The sequence below is a fragment of the Amia ocellicauda genome, chromosome 16 (assembly GCF_036373705.1).
Source record: "Amia ocellicauda isolate fAmiCal2 chromosome 16, fAmiCal2.hap1, whole genome shotgun sequence".
Lineage (NCBI taxonomy): Eukaryota > Metazoa > Chordata > Actinopteri > Amiiformes > Amiidae > Amia > Amia ocellicauda.
The window spans coordinates 10116340-10135294 of record NC_089865.1 but is presented as its reverse complement, the minus strand read 5'-3'; the positions used below and the strand labels follow the sequence as shown (position 1 = coordinate 10135294).

The 18955-nt window shown below is 35.8% G+C and overlaps 1 protein-coding gene across 1 annotated transcript in view; it reads left to right on the top strand.

Annotated features, from left to right (window-relative positions):
* LOC136711634 (coiled-coil domain-containing protein 148-like) overlaps positions 1-18955 on the top strand; it is a 33061-nt gene that overhangs the window by 6400 nt on the left and 7706 nt on the right. Inside the window, exons 4-9 of the mRNA XM_066688006.1 lie at positions 1637-1719; positions 1817-1974; positions 5170-5265; positions 5378-5556; positions 5740-5878; positions 10911-11117. Coding sequence (XP_066544103.1) covers positions 1637-1719; positions 1817-1974; positions 5170-5265; positions 5378-5556; positions 5740-5878; positions 10911-11117 — 862 coding nt within the window. The remainder of the gene's footprint in view (positions 1-1636; positions 1720-1816; positions 1975-5169; positions 5266-5377; positions 5557-5739; positions 5879-10910; positions 11118-18955) is intronic.

Genomic DNA, 18955 nt, shown 5'->3' with positions numbered 1-18955 from the left:
TCAATAACTGAAGAGAGATTTTCTATTTGAAGGAGGATTCATTTCATATTTATCTTTTCCATTCATCAGGACTGACTATCATTGGCCATTCTGACTATCAGTATCATATCATAATTCAATCACCTATCTTCAAACAAATGATCTGTATTATTATTATTATATTTCTTAGCAGACGCCCTTATCCAGGGGGACTTGCAAATGTTACAATATATCAATATATATATTGCAATTACCCATTTATACAGCTGGGTTTTTACTGGAGCAATCTAGATACAGTACCTTGCTCAAGGGTATAATAGCAGTGTCCCCCACCTGGGATTGAATCCACAACTCCAGAGTCCAGAGCCCTAACTGCTACTGCTGCAAATATTTCTACTCTGATCAATTTCCTTGTTTATTTGCATGTTTAGTTCAATTAGATGTTATGGTTAGGCCCTGCATTTTGTATTGCAATACAATTTTAAAAGGCTGGTCATGCTAAACGCAGGGCTCTACTTATGATGGAGTGAGCAGTGAGGTAGATTCTGGAACTGTACACACTACAATTGGCCTGTATTAAGCATTCCTCTGATGATAGGATTTAGTGATTCCAAACTCATATTTGGCAAGCTTACAAAGGACTTTTGAACTACACAAGTGTATTCTGATAAAGCAGACTTTATGTAAGCTTATAAACTGTGCCAAATTTAATTTCAGTTTAAGCAGGAGGTAAAAGGATATCCAGCAAGAATAATCCAGAAATACGGGAATCACTTTTTAATACCCATTCACACATTGTTCTTTAAAAGGGATTGCTTCTATAAAATGTGTTATGTGAGAGCTACTACCCCAGTGTTAATCTTGTGCTCGAAGTCATTTCAGTTATAATATTTTCCTTCTGCCACTGATTAAATGATTTAGCAAGACGTGTTTGATTATAGAGCAATTATAACTTTGCAAGTACACCACTGTTAGGGGTAGCATTTTGTGTTGAATATTTGCTGATGTAAAAGACTAAGAGATTATGCATGAGCCGCCACCATGACTCACTGCTGGCAGATGGAATGATGATTCCACACTTCTGAAGCATCAATGAATGCAGTGCATCGTGGGGGAAAGAAGCAGCTTGTGTTAATTCACTAGGTGAACTTTACCTTTACAAACACAAATAGTGGTATGTGGGTAATGAGACAACAGTGCTTTTATTAAACCGTGGTCCTGTAGTACACTTACATCTGTTTTATTTCCGACAGAGCTCTGAAGTACGTAATTACACCCTCACCAAAACTAATAATTTACTCAATCAACCTGCTTTAATGTCTTTTCATTCTTGAACTGTTGAAATGTTAAATAACAATGTTAAATAGTGCAAGGTATCTCTAAATTGATTTAATTGACATGATATTACCAACTCATTGTGAGCTGAAAAACTCTAATTAAGCAAAATCATTACTTCGATTACGGTTTAAATATGTCTCGGCAGTAGACACGGGACTAGTGCCTGAACTTGTTTGAAACCCCCTGTCCTAAACAGGTGTATTATAGCAGCAGGTACAGCTTGCGCAAGCTGAAAACAGGCACCGTAACGAGGAGATACAGAGCATGACTTTAAGAAATGTTTTTTATGGGATAATGTTGTTTTCTTTTCATGTTTCAGGGATAGAGCGGAGTTAGAGTTACAAAGGTTCCTGGAGCAAAATGGATTAAATGATCATCTCTTATTAGAAATGAAAGACTATGGTACTGTATATGATGCCCACATTCAAATTGCTTTTTAATATTTCCTATATCTGTTCTTTCTGACACTTAAATATTTTGGTAATACGTTTTTTGACAGAGCTAATCTTAACGGAGGACAGAGAATCATTCAGAGCTGCTACAGTGGACCCCGTCTGGCAACTAAAGGATGATTTACATTATAGACTGTGTGAAATGCGTTCATATAACTCCCAGCTCCCCCCAAAGTCCTTTCATTGTGACCTAATACTTGAGCAGGTATGAACATGTGATTTCAGTATCTTCATGTAGGACAACATTTTAAAGAGGCCCCATCAAGTAAATAAAGATTTTAAAATAAATTATAACCCTAATAATAACCCTATTTAGCTTCAGTTTAGACAATGCAAATACAATCAATTATATCTGTTCATCTAACCTATTGGATAAAAATAAAACATTGATTTTAAAGATCTGATGATTATTAAGTATAACATACCAAGACGATACATTTTCTTAAAATACAATGAACTCTAGTGAACCCAAGCCCTCATTGGCTTTCTTCCATCCTATTTCCATTACATTTGAAGGCTTGTTAAATCACACTGTAAAGCCAAGGGTTACTCTTCTCCTGGAGGCTCAACTTCAGAAAGTAAACTGCAGTTAGAAATACATCAGGCTTAAATACACAGATGAAGTAAAGGCAGACGAAATGTCTTTGAAAAAGGGCCATCTTTCAGGATGAATAGAAGTGTTCTTTGAGCCACATGCTTCCTTCTTTCGAGCAACACTGTGAGTCATCCATTGGCACTCCTCCATCACTCCTAACACTGTATGAGTGCTCCACTGCAGTGGGTGAAACAAATCCATTTAGGTCTTTTCAACCTGAAAGACACGGCAGGGAGACTGTGTTTTGCCATCTTTTTCCACTTAATTATATAATAGAGACTCGAGTTTAGAAATGTAGAAAGACGAAGTACATAGCCTACATCAATAATTAATCATATAAAAGCCATGTATCTGTTATATCAAGGAATGGTACCTCAACAAGTAAACTGAAGCAAAGCAGAGTGTGTCTGAAAGTGTTAGCCTCCACTGGAATCAAAGATTAAATGATACGCTCAAATGTGTCAAGAAGTATAATATAGTAAAGCAGCAGATCATTCCTCACTCTTTTCTCACCTAAATGGCTGTTTTTATATACATCTATGGATTCTGTAGCATTGGCCCAAATGTTATGAAGTGTAGGCTACTGTCTGTATGGGACCATAAGTCTCAATGTATCCCAGTAGTGCTTTCACCATTAAGCTATGCAGAGCCTAATCAGAAACACAGAAATGGGCAAATACAAGAAAAGAGGATTACAGAGATATTTATTGCTTACACAATATCTCTGTAGTTGTAAATTAAATTTACATAATGTTGAAAAGAACAAAGTTGTGCAAAGTAATCATAAAAGCGCAATCGTGGATGTGAAAGTAAAAACATTACAATAATTAATTAATTAATTAATTAATTAAGGTTTGCTTTGGATTAGGCTTTTTCTCTTATTCTTGGTATTTTATTTCCCTTGTTTCTTTACTGTTTCTGATCATAAATCAGCATGCAGATTACTCCTGCAAAACTGCAGCTATTGTACATCTACTATTAAAAATAGATTTGAGTTCTGCATCAAATCCTTTATCAAGCAGGTCTTACTGCTACAAACTGTATTGCGTTTTCTTTGGGGTTACAAAAGGAAAATAAATTGCTACAAAAAAAATCAATTTAAGCAGCTTCATAGCTGAGTATCTAATTTTTCCCATCATTTTTTCCCAATATTTCTGAATTGTTTGGGATATAATTTGTTTAGCTCCTCCATGCTTGATTGGACAAGCAAAGACTTCAGTCAGGATTTTAACTGCTTTTTAAAATGATATGTGATTCTATCAATTTCTTTAAGGATCCTTCTCCCTAGAAAGTGAATCTTAGAATCCTAGTCACTCCTAGGATTTTATTAGCACAGTCCTCAGCCCTCTGTACATTGTCTTCTTCAAGGCTTTAAATGATGCTTCTGAACAACAAATAATGCATTCTGATATTTATATGAATGATTAAAAATGTATGAGACTCATTAGTTCAGTTAGTAAAGTCAATTTGATTCTATGTATTTTATGGCAATGTGTAGAACTCAGGCCACATTATTGAGAATCATATATATGAGCTATGGACTGCATGGTATTGAAGCATCAAACTTAGAAAGCACAAAGGAAGATTTACATTTTCCACAAGTAATACTCATATTTAGTTAGGCAAAGTGTTGCAAAGACTAGTGCTAATCAAGGTCTGTGAAACCAGCTGTTTAAATATTCAGAGATTTTATTTTACCATGCTACACCACACTACACTTTACCATTTTTAATCATATTTGTTTACAGTGGGAAACCACACTTTACCATGTGATTATCATGCTGCACCACATGATGCCTTACTGTATTTTTACAACAGTACACACTAGTAATATGTTGTAGGGGACAAAAGTGTCACAGCCTCATAATTAGCCCTTGGTCCCATATGACATTTCTTATTCCCTTATGCCACTTTTCAGCTGCCCTCTACCACGTCTTTTCCATATTGGGCTTATTTGCATATCATAAAGGGTTTATGACGTAAAAACAGCTTAATTACTCTTGAGGCTATTTACATTGTTTGATAATAATAATAATAATAATAATAATAATAATAATAATATGAAGAATAATATTTAAATATACTTATAGTAACTTACATACTATCAAGAACATGAAAATACCTGATATTATACTACAGCTAATAATGATGTATAGCTTGTTTGCTGACTCCACATTAAAACATCATAATAATGGAAGGAAATTATAGTAGATGTCATTAGTAGACTGAAATTAGATGATTTTGTTCAATTTTCCTTAGCAACTCAGCATACCACTTTATTAGCCTGTTTAAGTTTACAGGAATACTGGCAGTGCATTAAGGGACCACTTTATTATATCTTGTCCTCCTTCGTTCACAGTGAAGAATTTGTGAAATTGGGACTCGATGGTTTGATGAGACTGGAACTGTGATTCTCAAAAGAGTTTCCAGCCTAATGCAAATACCTTATTGGTATGCATAATTTGAAATTTCGAATTACGATTTAAAGTCTGGTGGGGGGAAGCAGCCCATGAGAGCAGGGGTAAAAGCCATGCAGGATTAATTGTGCTTGGAGAGATGATATTGCAATGAAGGAGTGTAGAGAAAAATAATAACTACATCGGAGGGTTTTCTATAGTTATTGATCCTTTAAACATGATTTATTTGCATTTCAATAAAAAGCTAACAGTTTGCACAAAGCTAAATTCTAAAAGTGTTGTCTACTTTCCTAAATGTGGTATAAGGTCCAGACTAATGCTATGTCAGTAGTAGTTATACAATTATATGCATTAAACTAAAAACTGGATTCTGCCATCTTTGCTCTAGGTGGAGTATGTAAAAGAACAGCAAAAAGACATTACAGAAAAACTTGAATCACAATGTCTATCTATGGAAGAGGAAATCAATGCCACTGCTAGAGAGGTAGGACTTAACGCACTGCCTCAAACCTTTAAAGACTAGAGATCGGTTTATCTGTCTCCCTAGTGGTGCTATGAACACAGCATAAAATAGTCTTATTTGTTTACATTTGTAGGAATGGTTTTCTTCAGAGGAGGTTCCCAATGATTTACAGCAGATTCCAGAGGAAGTGTTATGTTTAGAGTGTCCTTATCCTGACCTTAAGGCTTCTCTGCTGAATGAATTCCAGGCCCTCGCTGAAAAATACACATCCAGGCTACAAAGCATCACACAAAGGCTTAGTGGAATGGACAGGTATAATGTTTATTTGTGTAATATGACAATTAACCTGACCTAAACTGGTGTGCCCTAAGATCAGACTCCTGTGCTCCTGTTTCATGATATTAGCTTCAGTAAATATATATTTTTTAACAATCCAAATTACATTTTTATATATTTTATTTATTGTAGCTGTTAATCTCTTGCCCTTTATTTCAGGTGTTGTGGATGGGACATGGCAGATCACTTTGTATTTCAGTTGATTGTGAACCAGTATCCACAGGACCTGAATGACAGGAGAGTTTTGTACATGGATATGTTGCGGAGGCTTCTACCTCACAGATCGAGACAAGACCTGGTTAGTTTCATCACTGTTTCTTCTTGTGGAGCGTGTTGTTGACTGCTGAGGATCTATGATTTAAATTGGGTGAACAATCATCTTGTAGTGCTGGGAATGATTTACTCTATACAATCTGTGTATGAGCTGTAGGATTTCCAGTCTCAGCCTGTGTGAACAGGTTTTTCCTCTGTCTTATGTGCTGCATCCTAGATGTTACTATGACAACTGGAAAAAGTATCATTCGCCTTCTTAAAGACCCAGCTTTATAGTATCAATAGCAACTATGTGGCATTCTCTGCTTAGATGTAAGGCCTTAATATCCAGCTACATCTAATCTGTCACACTTTAATGTGGAATTTTATTTTTTTCTCACCCCTGGGAGATTTATAATCCACCATCACTGAAAATGTAGGCTTATTTAATTGACAGAAAGGGAGTGTAGAAAATTTTGAATAGTGGTTCAATTTTAACTTTTTCAGTTCAGTGAGGCTGAAATGCTTTTATCATTCCCTCACCTATAGACAGACTGGAAATTTGTATTGTAATTTGTAACTATATATTACTGTTAGCTGTGAAAATAACTTTTAGAACCAGGTACATGTGTGTGCAGACTATTTGTTTAGAGATATAGCCTATACAGTATAGGTAAAGGTGGTCAAAATTATGGAACATCTATAAATCTTTATGAAATCCCACTAAGAGGAGGACAATCTACCTAAAGGTCAACCAAACAGCAGTACTTCAGCAGAGTGGAGACAGCAGAGATTGATGTATTTATTTATTGTTACAATTATAGCTCCAGAATGAAATATATCAAACAAACCCCACTTCATCTTAATACAAGGAAGGGAAAATATTGTTTTTATGAATACATTTTATTGCAATACTGTTCAGCAGAGCTTTAATCTGTTGCCTTCTACAAAATCCATTTCCAAAGAAAATGGAACAGTGGATTAATTTCACTGGCATAGTACCTCAGTTACTCCCATGAGATAATTATCCCTTATATGACTCTGTGAGAGTGGCTTCATGGAAGAAAAGAAAATATTTGTGTGTCCATATTTTCCCTTGATGACAAAGGGTATTCTGTGAGGCAGATTGCAAAAGATGTCAATGTTTTATTTAATGAGGTACAAACAACATTCAAAATTTGCAAAGACTATATATAAGGAACAAATCTGAAAGAGGAAAACAACTCAAAGAGAAAGTTTTTTTGTCTATGAGAAGCTCATGAAACTAGTTGATAATTATATACAGAAATATACACTTGACTGTTCATGAAAGAAGAAAAGTAAAATGTAGCAAACTGAAATCGGCAGCATTGGCTGATGTGGTTGAAATAATACAGCATGGAAAGGTACGGATGAAAGAAAATGATGCAAATATGAATTAATTATAATTATTTTTACTTAATTAGAAAGGCAATGTGCAAATCAGTATTATTAATAACACTACAACTACAGCATCATGCTATCTCAATGCAGAGTAAACAGTCATAGCTGTACTTCAGTGGTTTAATGAGAAAAAATGCAGGATGGTTAAGACAGTGTGCTCAGTATATGAGTCCTGTTCAGTCACCCTAGAACAATGCACTATCATGTAGAATACATACTGCTTAATGAACTGTTTATTTTTATCACTTCATTAGATGCAAGAAGAACTATTCTGGATTTTGGTTGATCTCAACTACACATTTATGTTTTGTTTTCTGAACAAATTAGTCTGATGTACATATTTCTGGCTTATGCTCTGCTCAATGCATATTTAAAGAAGCTGCCTACATGAAAGAACCCTTTTGCTAGTGGCATCTTATGCAGAGGAAAGCAACACAGATTTTAAAATAAATATGTGGTTTTTCATAGTGAGAAAAGATAAGGCTTCTAAGGGTCCCTGGGGCCTTTGCATATGTTTAATGCTGTAGTGGGTTGGGGTTTTCTTTTGATTTGAGATTATCAGAATATACTGTAAATATAGCCTGCCTTCATCATTGTAATTCATTATTGAATATTTCAATGTTTCATTCTTCTTGTGTAGCAGGCATAAGTAAAAGTCTTTTCAGTTCAATTTTCTGGAAGCTTTGCATTCAAACTATAGCATTCAGTCCAACTGTTATATTGTTTAGAAATTCACTTTGAAAGTAGATTTGTTCTGAGCAGTAATTTCTGTTGAATGCTAGAAACAGCAGCTACAATTTACATTTCAGGGAGTCAAAACAGCAGGATTCATGTAAGAGACTTAGGCTGTGAAAGAAAGCAACATTCCTCAATAGGAACTCCACTACTTTTTAAGTTATAGAAGCCTATTAAAGAACAAAAAAAACATTCTGTATTTGATTTTAGTCTTTCTGCAAGTTCTATGGAAATAATCAATTGTTATTAACCTCACACAATACCATACTATACACAACACTATTTTCTAAATCCCTTCTTTACCTCTTCTTTCTATTCATCCAAGCAAATAACTGCTCTTATTGGCCTGGCTGTGATCTCTTACATAACGGAAAACATACCTTATTTTTTTTAAATACTTTCCATAATGGATCTGTTAATCCACGGTGACACCTGTTACTATAATCCGGATTTGCCCACCTTTTGGATAATTTTGTGATGAGTTTGATCTGTGCTTTCTGCATTATGTGCTTGAGTGTCCCTTGTCCATTAGCTGTAGCTTATTATCAAGATTATTTGATTATTTATTTATTTGTTTCATGGATTGAAACATGTTTTACAAGGGTGAAGTCACTGTTCCAGAGAAAGGAAAAATGGTCAGTGGTGTAAACCAGTTTGCATGATGTAACAAAATGTTACGAAGACAGAAATTGCAGAAATGTATGAACTGTTGTAAATTCCATTTTAATTGAACAATGATTGTAGAACATTGTGTAATTTTCTTGGCAAAAGGTCTTTTATCAGGGTCATGCCTTTCGTTTTTTCCATTTTAAATTATCTTTTTCCATTAAAAATATTTTGATTAAATATCACTTCATATATATGCCCCTACTTCTCACATAATTTTGGGAAATAATTGAAGTCAGTGGCTTTCAAAAGGGTATTTTTTAATGTTAATTATATTTGAAAAACAATTCTGAAAGAGAATACATGAGCTCTACTTGGACTTCCTGGGATGATGCTTAGCTGAATGCCTAACAAAGAGATGTAACCTCGAGACCCCAGTCAAAATGTATCATACACAGATGAATATACAAACAATATTTTGTGACCACTTTCAGTAATTACATTCTCTTTGACCTTAACAATTATCAGTCTTATCAGCTCCCACCACAACTAATACCTCCTTGCACTGTCACACACAAGCACTTTGTATTTAATTAAAATGCAAATCCAAAGCTTTGATTCTTACGTGATGACAAAATGTGTTGGTGTGTACAAGATAGCTAACACTTCTGTAAGGAGAGATAATTTGTGTTTCCTAGACTTTTAACTCTTATGGTTGTCTTTTTGCTTTCAGATAAGGTAAACTCAGAACTCTTTCATAATTTCTTTCTTCTTCTAGTATATATAATTTCAATCAAATTGTTCAATGCCTGACACTCCATGAATCTCTCTGGTATCACTTCATATATTTTTTCCTGTCAAGTCTGTGAAAAGTCTATTGCTGCTTTAATGTTTTTATATAAATCCTTTTTTTATTATTTTACATTGATTTATCTACAGAAATGTAAGATATAAGATTTCCAAAGCGCTTCTGTGTTTCTGTGTCCAAATAGGATCTGAATTTTCAAACCTTCTCAAAAGGAGTACAGTAGTAGGGGAGTAAAGTTTGCCCTCTGCTGGCTCACATCAGTGTATCATTGTGTGTGTCGAATCATCAGATTCGTCCATTTTGAAGAGTTAAACAAATGAGAAAGTTGTAGCTTACAGCATTAGATAAAATGAAAAACATAGGTTTTAATGAAACCACCTAAAAGAGTTTACAGGATTCCTCTGTATTGTAATAACACAACACAACTATATAACATTGTCTACTGCACTTACATAGTGCATTTCATTATAATCAAGACTCTCCCATGTGCTTTAGAAAAGCACTCCAGTTGAACCAAGTCAGGCAGCAAAGTGTAGCCCCTTTCTGGGATGGAGCCTGTTACAACATAGCAGTTCACACTACAAACTGGACCCCAGGGACAGCTTGAAAGGCGTGCACTGGCCAGCAGGCACATTTCAATTTGCATAGCGGCTAGACACATTTTTAACAGGACAGAATTTCAGACCTGTTTTGGATTCTTCCCCCATCCCTTAACAAATGCCATGGGATGCTTGATGTCCAAACTGTGGTCAAGACAGCAGGGCATGGAGGTGGAAAAGACTACAGATTAGAATAGTAAAAAAACTAATATTTTGTTATTAATTTACAGAAGGATGCACACTCTCAGTAAGCAACACAGAGTAGTGTTGGATCAATCATGCCAACAATACATACTCAGCTCTGTAAAAGGCAGTGTGACCAAACACACCTTGTGCAGGTATCACCGACTGCAAAAATATGATGGATTTCCTTCCGTTTTAGAAGACTTATACATTACTATAGGAGATAAAGTCTACTGTGCTTTGAATGTTTGGAACAGCAAATCTGTCTAGTTCCTCCATTTCCAATAAACCTATTCAGCCATCTAATATATTCACACTTTCAGTTAGCCACCATTAGTCTAAAAATTAATATAATTTTGCTGGGTTCCAATCATATAACTACAAGGAGCATCCAGTACGCGTCTCGTGACAATGATGAATAGCTCTGGAGATGCCATGCTCAGAGGCGAACATTGATCATGTAGGAACTGACTTTCAGAAACATAAAAAGGGTACTGAAACTATGCAGACTTTGAATACACTTTGCCTTTATTCTACTTTCTATATGAACATCTCCTTCCATACCCCTGTAACCTGAATCTTCCTTCCTAAGAAAAAAGTAAATGCAATTTTTAAAAACAAAAAAGATAATGATACACAAGTACTTTGGTGCCAGTTGGTTTGATTGAAAAATTAAAATAAAATATTGTTGGTACAGGTATGAAAAGTCAGTTTGTTTGTTTCAGAGTGACCACGAGAGGTGCTGGGATTGGTACCGCTTCACCGTGGAGCAGAAGAAGGTCCTGGTGCGGTGCTGGCTCCGAGACAGGGCAGACCTCCTACTGAAAGCACGGCTGACCGTAGACGAGGCCTGCACGGCCTATGAAGAAGAGCTGGCCCTGCGGACTGACCAAAGACGACAACAGGAAATATGTGCAGAACTGAAAGATAAGGTACGTTAGCAAGAATAACTAGATTAGGCTTCATTTTGTCTTTAGTGGATCACTTAAAAGACTATCGTGTAACAAACTCAGTACATTACCCTGGCACTAGCTGTGTTTGTTTGTTTCTGTTCCTCCCCACACACTGCGCTTAGCATATAACAACAAATAAAAACTCCTTGCCTGTTTATTGCTGCTACCTCTATATGCCTTAAGACAGACTTGGCTTTTATTTGTAATTGTATTTCTCCATTAAATAAAGCAATTTATATACTAGAAACAATATTGTGTCATAGGTTTGCATGTATCTCAGTTATTTGTATCTCAGTTATTACTGTATAACACAGAATTGAAGCTCTTTCATATTTATATTTATTTTTTCTAAGCTTGTACGTGGGCTGTGTCTTCCTACTTCTTCAGTAGCTGTGGGCTTTTAATTAAAAACAGCAGCTGTTAATTAAGATAATTAGGTATTTAAGGCATGCTTATAGTAAATGTACAGGATTTGATGTGTTCTTCAGTGTTTGAATGTATAGATATTTACACTGTAACCCTTTACAGTTTTCTTCAGTTTCAAAAATAATACAATCTACTTTCCCAGAGGCTTGGTGGGTTTCATTAATGTCTGTCAAAAATACTGCAATTAACTCAGTCAGCTCTTCCTTACAGCACTGCCTGAGCACAGGGTATGTGTTGCATCAGAAATCACAATTCTGGCATGGCATTTGGCATCATCAGAGACTCATATGGCTCAAATATTAAACATTTCCTGCCTATCAATCAACAAGTCAGTTTACTTGACATTCCGGTATCAAAGAACTGCTGTCGTTATCTTATTCTCAAAACATTTGCAGGGCGTGAGTCAGTAATTCCGATGGCAATTCCATCCAACTCAGTACAGTTCAGCGCTGAAGCATGCACTGTTAAAAAAAATAACAGGAGAAACACGACAGCTTCTGATTTTCTGACTACTGAAACTACGCTCATTTGTCTTGGTTTCTTACATAATTAATAATGAAACTCACACAATACAATACACATATAGTATTAATATTAGAAGGGTGTTTATTTATCCAAAGCATAATTTGTCCCTTTCCTTTATCTACCAGGAAATCATCATTATTTTTAATAAATATCTTAAATCTTGTTTCCATTATCAAATACGCAGCTTTCCTTGAACCGATGGCATGTTTACATGGATATTTTAATTCAAGTCACATTTTGCTTTTTTATTTATTTATTTATTAGCAGACACCCATACCCATTTTCAAAGCATTGCAAAGCACAGTGAATACAATCAGTACGAAGTACAATAAGCACACATCCAAGTGCAAGTGTAGATGTAATTCAGTGAAGTCCCATGTACAGTTAGGTCCATAAATATTTGGACGGTGACCCAATTGTCATCATTTTGGCTCTGTATGTCACCACAATGGATTTGAATCAAGATGTGTTTGTGAAAGTGTAGACTTTCATCTTTAATTTGAGGTCAAAACTATTTGGACAAACTAACATAATCATGAAATAAATTGTGAGTTTCAAAACTTGGTTGCAAATCCTTTGCAGTCAATGACTGCCTGAAGTCTGGGACCCATAGACATCACCAGATGCTGGGTTTCTTCCCAGGTGATGCTCTTCCAGGCCTGCACTGCAGCTGTCTTCAGTTCCTGCTTTTTCTTGGAGCGTTCTGCCTTCAGTTTTGCCTTCAGCAAGTGAAATGCTGCTCAATTGGATTCAGGTCAGGTGATTGCCATTGTAGAATATTACACTTCTTCACCTTAAAAAAGTATTTGGTTGCTTTGGCAGTATGCTTTGGGTCATTGTCCATCTGCACTGTGAAGTGCTGTCCAATGAGTTTTGAAGCATTTGGCTGAATCTGAGCAGATAATATAGCCCTAAACACTTCAGAATTCATCCTGCTGCTTTTGTCAGCAGTCACATCACATCACAGTTCCCTTGGCAGCCATACATGCCCATGCCATAACAGTACCTCCACCATGTTTCACAGATAATGTGGTATGCTTCGGAGCAGTTCCTTCCCTTCTCCATACTCTTCTCTTCCCATCATTCTGGTACAAGTTGATCTTTGTCTCATCTGTCCATAGGATGCTGTTCCAGAACTGTACAGGATTCTTTAGATGTTTTTTGGCAAACTCTAATCTGGTCTTCCTGTTTCCTGTTTACATCTTGTGGTAAACCCTCTGTATCTATTCTGGTGAAGTCTTCTCTTGATTGTTGACTTTGACACAGATACGCCTACCTCCTGGAGGGTGTTCTTGATCTGGCCAACTGTTGCGAAAGGGTTTTTCTTCACCAGGGAAAGAATTCCTCTGTCATACACCACAATTGTTTTTCGTGGTCTTCTGGGCCTGAGCTCACCAGTGTGTTCTTTCTTTTTAAGAATGTACCAAACAGTTGATTTGGCAACACCTAATGTTTTTGCTATCTCTCTGATTGGTTTGTTTTGATTTCTCAGCCTAATGATGGCTTGCTTCACTCGCCGTGACAGCTCTTTGGACTTCATATTGAGGGTTAACAGCAACAGATTCCAAATGCCAATGCCAAACTTAAAATCAAATCTAGACCTTTTATCTGCTTACACGCACCTGACCATGGAATAGCTGAGACAGCTGAGCAGCCAATTGTCCAATTACTTTTGGGTCCCTAACATTGGGGGGACCACATATAAAAATGGGTGTAAATCCTACCCCATTCACCCAATTTGGATGTAACTACCCTCAAATTAAAGATGAAAGTCTTGTCTTCAAACATTCAAAGCACATCATACTTTATCTCCTATAGTAATGTATAAGTCTTCCAAAACTGAAGGAAATCCATCATATTTTTGCAGTCGGTGATACCTGCACAGGGTGTGTTTGGTCACACTGCCTTTTGCAGAGCTGAGTATGTATTATTGGCATGATTGATCCAACACTACTCTGTGTTGCTTGCTGAGAGTGTGCATCCTTCTGTAAGTTAATACAAAAATATTAGTTTTTTGCCTATTGTAATCTGAAGTCTTTTCCACCTCGATACTCTGCTGTCTTGACAATTGTTTCCTTTCAAATCCATTGTGGTGGCATACAGAGCCAAAATGATAACAATTGTGTCACTGTCCAAATATTTATGGACCTAACTTTATGTGCTCCGGGATGGGTTCAGCACAGGGGAAGTTACAGTAAAATGATAGTTTACTAACAATAGTCTTAGAAAAGATGAGAGTCTGTAGGGAGCTAGGAGCAATTTGGTGGAGACAACGGTAGATAAGAGTCAATGTCTTTAACTCTTTAACTGGAACCAAAGCAGTAGTGGAATAGCCTTATCCTCAGCTGTACACTGAACATGTCAATACAAAACAATTGCTAAGGTCACAATTAGTAAATTATGGTTCCATATTTTAGGGGTGTTTTATCAAAAAATTCAACATCATTTTAATCTTGATTTATGTGGCAGTAGATATCAGAGTTATTTTTCAGCCATCTAGTGTTTCCAGTGACAGTCAGTTCTTTCCATGTAAACACAGTGCCTCTTGATAAAGAGGAGATGGATTTTCCTAGATCCTGTTTCCTGGATAATTTATATATTATTTGGAAAATCTAAAATATTTTCCCCTATGCCTCTGCTAAATGATGAGCAGTGATCTTTTCCCCACAGGTTTTTAGTGCCAGTTGTATACAAAGCGACTGTCATGGAGAAGAAGGTCTCATTAATAGGCTTAATATGTATTTTGACTTACTGAATAGTCTGATGTACCATTATAGTCCACAACTGAAGGAGCCCCACTGCAAGCAGATATCTGTTCTAAATATACCACTGTTGTCCTCAAGGGCAAGAAACCCTTTGGGCTACTGCTCTGAACTAGTCTTGCATGTCTATTTTGTGTCAGAAAGCAGAAAAACTTGCAGTGCTAAACAAAATAGGATAGCAGGTCACTATCTCCTTATTGAGGTCCTATATAACACTTTTAGCTTGATTAGTGGTTGGATTACATCAGAAATAAGTGTGCTGTAATTTAGAGAAGCATTCACAGAACCTGATTAACATACCAAGTAAGCAATGTATTAAAACAATAATGAACCTGTGAGAAACAACCTGGTAATGCTTTAATAAGAGTATTCCTTCTTAAACTGTACTAATCAAACCATGGAAATAGTCTCCAAAATTAATTAAGCAGCTTTTAAATAAACTCCTTTAAAATGTAAACACCAGGCAAACAAATAAATTACATCCCAAAACTATAGTATGGGACAGCCCCAAATATAGCCTTATTTTTATTCCTTTGTATAGCTGATTATTTTACTGCTCGTATTATCTTACACATTTTGTTATCAATTGACACAAAATCAAGACCATGAAATGCTTTTATATGGACAGTAAACACAAGATTCCTACTGACACCCAGTAAAATACACCAGATACAATACAAATACACAACAACCAGATCACTACTGCAGCACAGTCTCTCGTTGACCCCTCTTGTGGTTTCACCCTCAATTTTAGTTTTAATAACAAACACTGTGATTAGCTCACAGTGACTTTGTTGCTGCCAGTCCATTTTGTAAGCCATACTGGTAACCATGTCTCTTCCCTGTTCGCAAGCTCGAGATATTTTTGATTGAATACAGTGAGCAGTGGTATTCAGAGCTGCAATTTTCTCACCGTTTCTCACTTTAGCCACATGTGACCATTTTGTATTTAATCCACAATGTAAGAGATTGTACATTCATCAGGAAAGTAAGCTTGACCTAAATATTGAAAGCTGTAGTACAAATGTCAGTATTGTCCATAATTTCACCTCACACATCCCAGTGGAAATGCTAAAAAATGAAGAAAAGAGACTGATTCTTATTTTCTGGGTAATAAGATTCTTACAATAAAATAATGCTTTCAGGAATCTGTCATGTCATTTTGCTTTTGTGAAGAATACTTGTTAAAATGATTGCAGTGCACACATATATAGTTTTATCTTCTAGTGTTTAAATGAAACTGGACATGTGACTGGAAGAAATTTATGTAATTTATAACGTTTTACATTTGTATTTATCTTACTGCGCTTGGAGAATAATAAGTATCACAAGCTACAGCCAGAATTAGCATCATTTGCTGTTGCATTTATGCTCCTGAAATACAGACCCCATAAAATGATAACAGTGTACTACATGGACATAATCCTTAAGCACTTTATAATCTGTGTATGTGCTGCTACCATGCACATTATGCACATTTAAATTGTTCCTCATCTAAATCTCTCTATCCACCTCTGCAGTGACACTGTGTTCTGTATAATGAGATGTTTTTGTATAAGCAAACAGAAAACAACCAAGAACATGTTTAAATAAGTTTACAACAGGAGTATTTCCCTTTACCTTTAAATCTCTTAAGAAATATAGATATAAATATTTATCATTTTATTTCAGTGTTTATACTTATTTCAAGTTTTTAGTTTTTTTTCTGTGTTGCTGTTTTTGTAAACAAAAGGCCAAAATATCACCATGGTTACCCGGAATCAAAGCATTCAGATAATGGTTTAGAGCTGCCATTTTTTTCATGGCTTCATAGATTTAATGAGTTATTGTGTGAAAGCGCATTAGAAAACAAGCAATTTAAATATTCTATTGAATATACTGATGTTGTTTTATAATTTTCAAATGAAACTTCATCATTTGAGTAGAAAGGTCAAAGGTGACAATCTCATTGGGACTGGTAAACATAACCGCTGACAGTAGTGTATGAACTGTAAAAGATTGGCTTATTTCAGGTGTCCTATTTAAAAAAAGTGCTTTACTCTGATCTCGACAGATGTTTTATGTGAATGAAATGCAATGACATATGGGCAGGCATTTTTTCCATAATGAAAAAAGTAATTTCACCTCTGCAGTACAAAAACACTTAAGTCAGTGCAGTGAAAAACTGCAAGTTAATATACTAGAGAGGGTCAAACCAGAGTCTAATGTAAGGCTCATGGAAGGTGTGGAAGCTGACAGTTCCATTTGATTAACTGCTCACCTGGCCACCATTAATCTCCAATGGGAGTTTTGTCCCTGGCGTAACATCGGTGGCAGGTAGCAAATATATCTGTTTAGCTGGCCAGGAAGTGCTGGGTATACAATCAAAACACAATGGGTTTTCACAGCATCATTTGCCTTGTTGTATCTTTCCTGATATCAACATAAATACACATAAATACAACATCAATTCTGAATGATGAGCATTACATTTATAGTAGCAACATGTTCTCCTTTAGCAGAACAAAGCCATTAGAATTACAAATGGCACAGTAAGTATATGAAGGGGATATTTACAGCCATAAACGTTTCAATTTTTTTTCCCTCTTGAACACTTATGCATAATCATGCTTAAATAGTCCATTCTGCGCATAATGAAAAATAAGTTATGAAAGCCCTTTTATGGACCCCCAGTCTGTGCAGTAATAGCTGTGATCAGCACACTGTAACATCGCATTAATGGAGCAGCTTCTTAGAAATTGCACTTGCAGATGTGAAGGAGCAGCTGGTCTTCTATCTTCTTGACATTTCCAGCTACAGACTTCTTTTGAGTGAAATAGTTTGCTATCCTTTCTTTTTCCAGTTGCTATTTTGCACACCACAGGAACATGACAACTTTAGATGAAGCCGTGATCCTCTTCTTAGAAAATGAATTTAACATGGTTTTGTCTCCAGATTCAAGACTTTTTCTGTATGGTGCTTTACTACAAAAACATAGCAGACTTCCTAACAGTTATAGAGGTGCAATACATTATTTGTATGTATATTTTATAGTTATGGTAATGATCAGAAGATGTTCTTCTCATCATGTGTGCTAATCAGTTAAAATGACTGAGCACTTGATAATAATGTAACTCTCCTAGTCTTAACCCATAGGAAAAAGGAAATGATTACATAATTATGACCTATCAAAATGATCCATAATATCCCTGTGGATGATAAAATAAAATAATTTTACTATTTAACTTTCCATCACATCATACATCTTTGTTAAAATAAAACACATGTCCAGGTTGGAAAGTGAACAAGATATAAAATATAATTATACTTGGTACTATGTTGTAATGATGCACATTTGGAAGTAATCTTACTGAGGAAGTTAATGATGAATATGAAATTTTACTGCACCTGGGTATTAGCCCTGATGTTTTCTGTTACAAGGGAACCTTTCTTTTCTCCTCCCTCTGAACTTTTATTAATAAGGATAGAACCCACCATTGAATTCCGCTGTCAGGAGCTACAAACACTGTTTTTTGTTTTATTTATTCCCCGTGCAGCCTTCCAAATTCTCAGTGGCTGTCATGAAGACGAACAGTATCTTATCGGAGCTGGAGAGTAGCTTGATTGATAGTGCAATTATTGCTGCTGGTTATCGGACTGTTTACGAAATCACTGTTTTTAGTCACTATTCTCCACATTAGTTACATGCATGCTGTCTGGGGGAAAGGAAAACAATTTCACATTTGGAGAAATGGCAAGGATAAAATGACTATTGATCAAGTGTACCTGTTTTTTTCAATCACATCAGTATCTTTATGAATGGGTTCTTTTTTTTAGTTTGCATTTGCAGTTAATGCAGGCTCTCTGTCTGCTTTAAACCCATTTTTGTATGTACACATTCATGAGCAGCTGAGGGGTATCTAAGGCTGTTTTAAAAGTATTCAAAGTGTGCATGTACTCTCCCCAGACAATTGTAAATCTGTAGCAGGGTATTCTTACTAACATCCATCTGTTTCCTCAGTTGCTGGAATCTTTATCTGGAAATTATATTTAAAATATAGAAGTAAAGTCAGAAGAACTGTAAAAGTATGAATAACTAGTAGGGACTAGAAATGATACATTTTC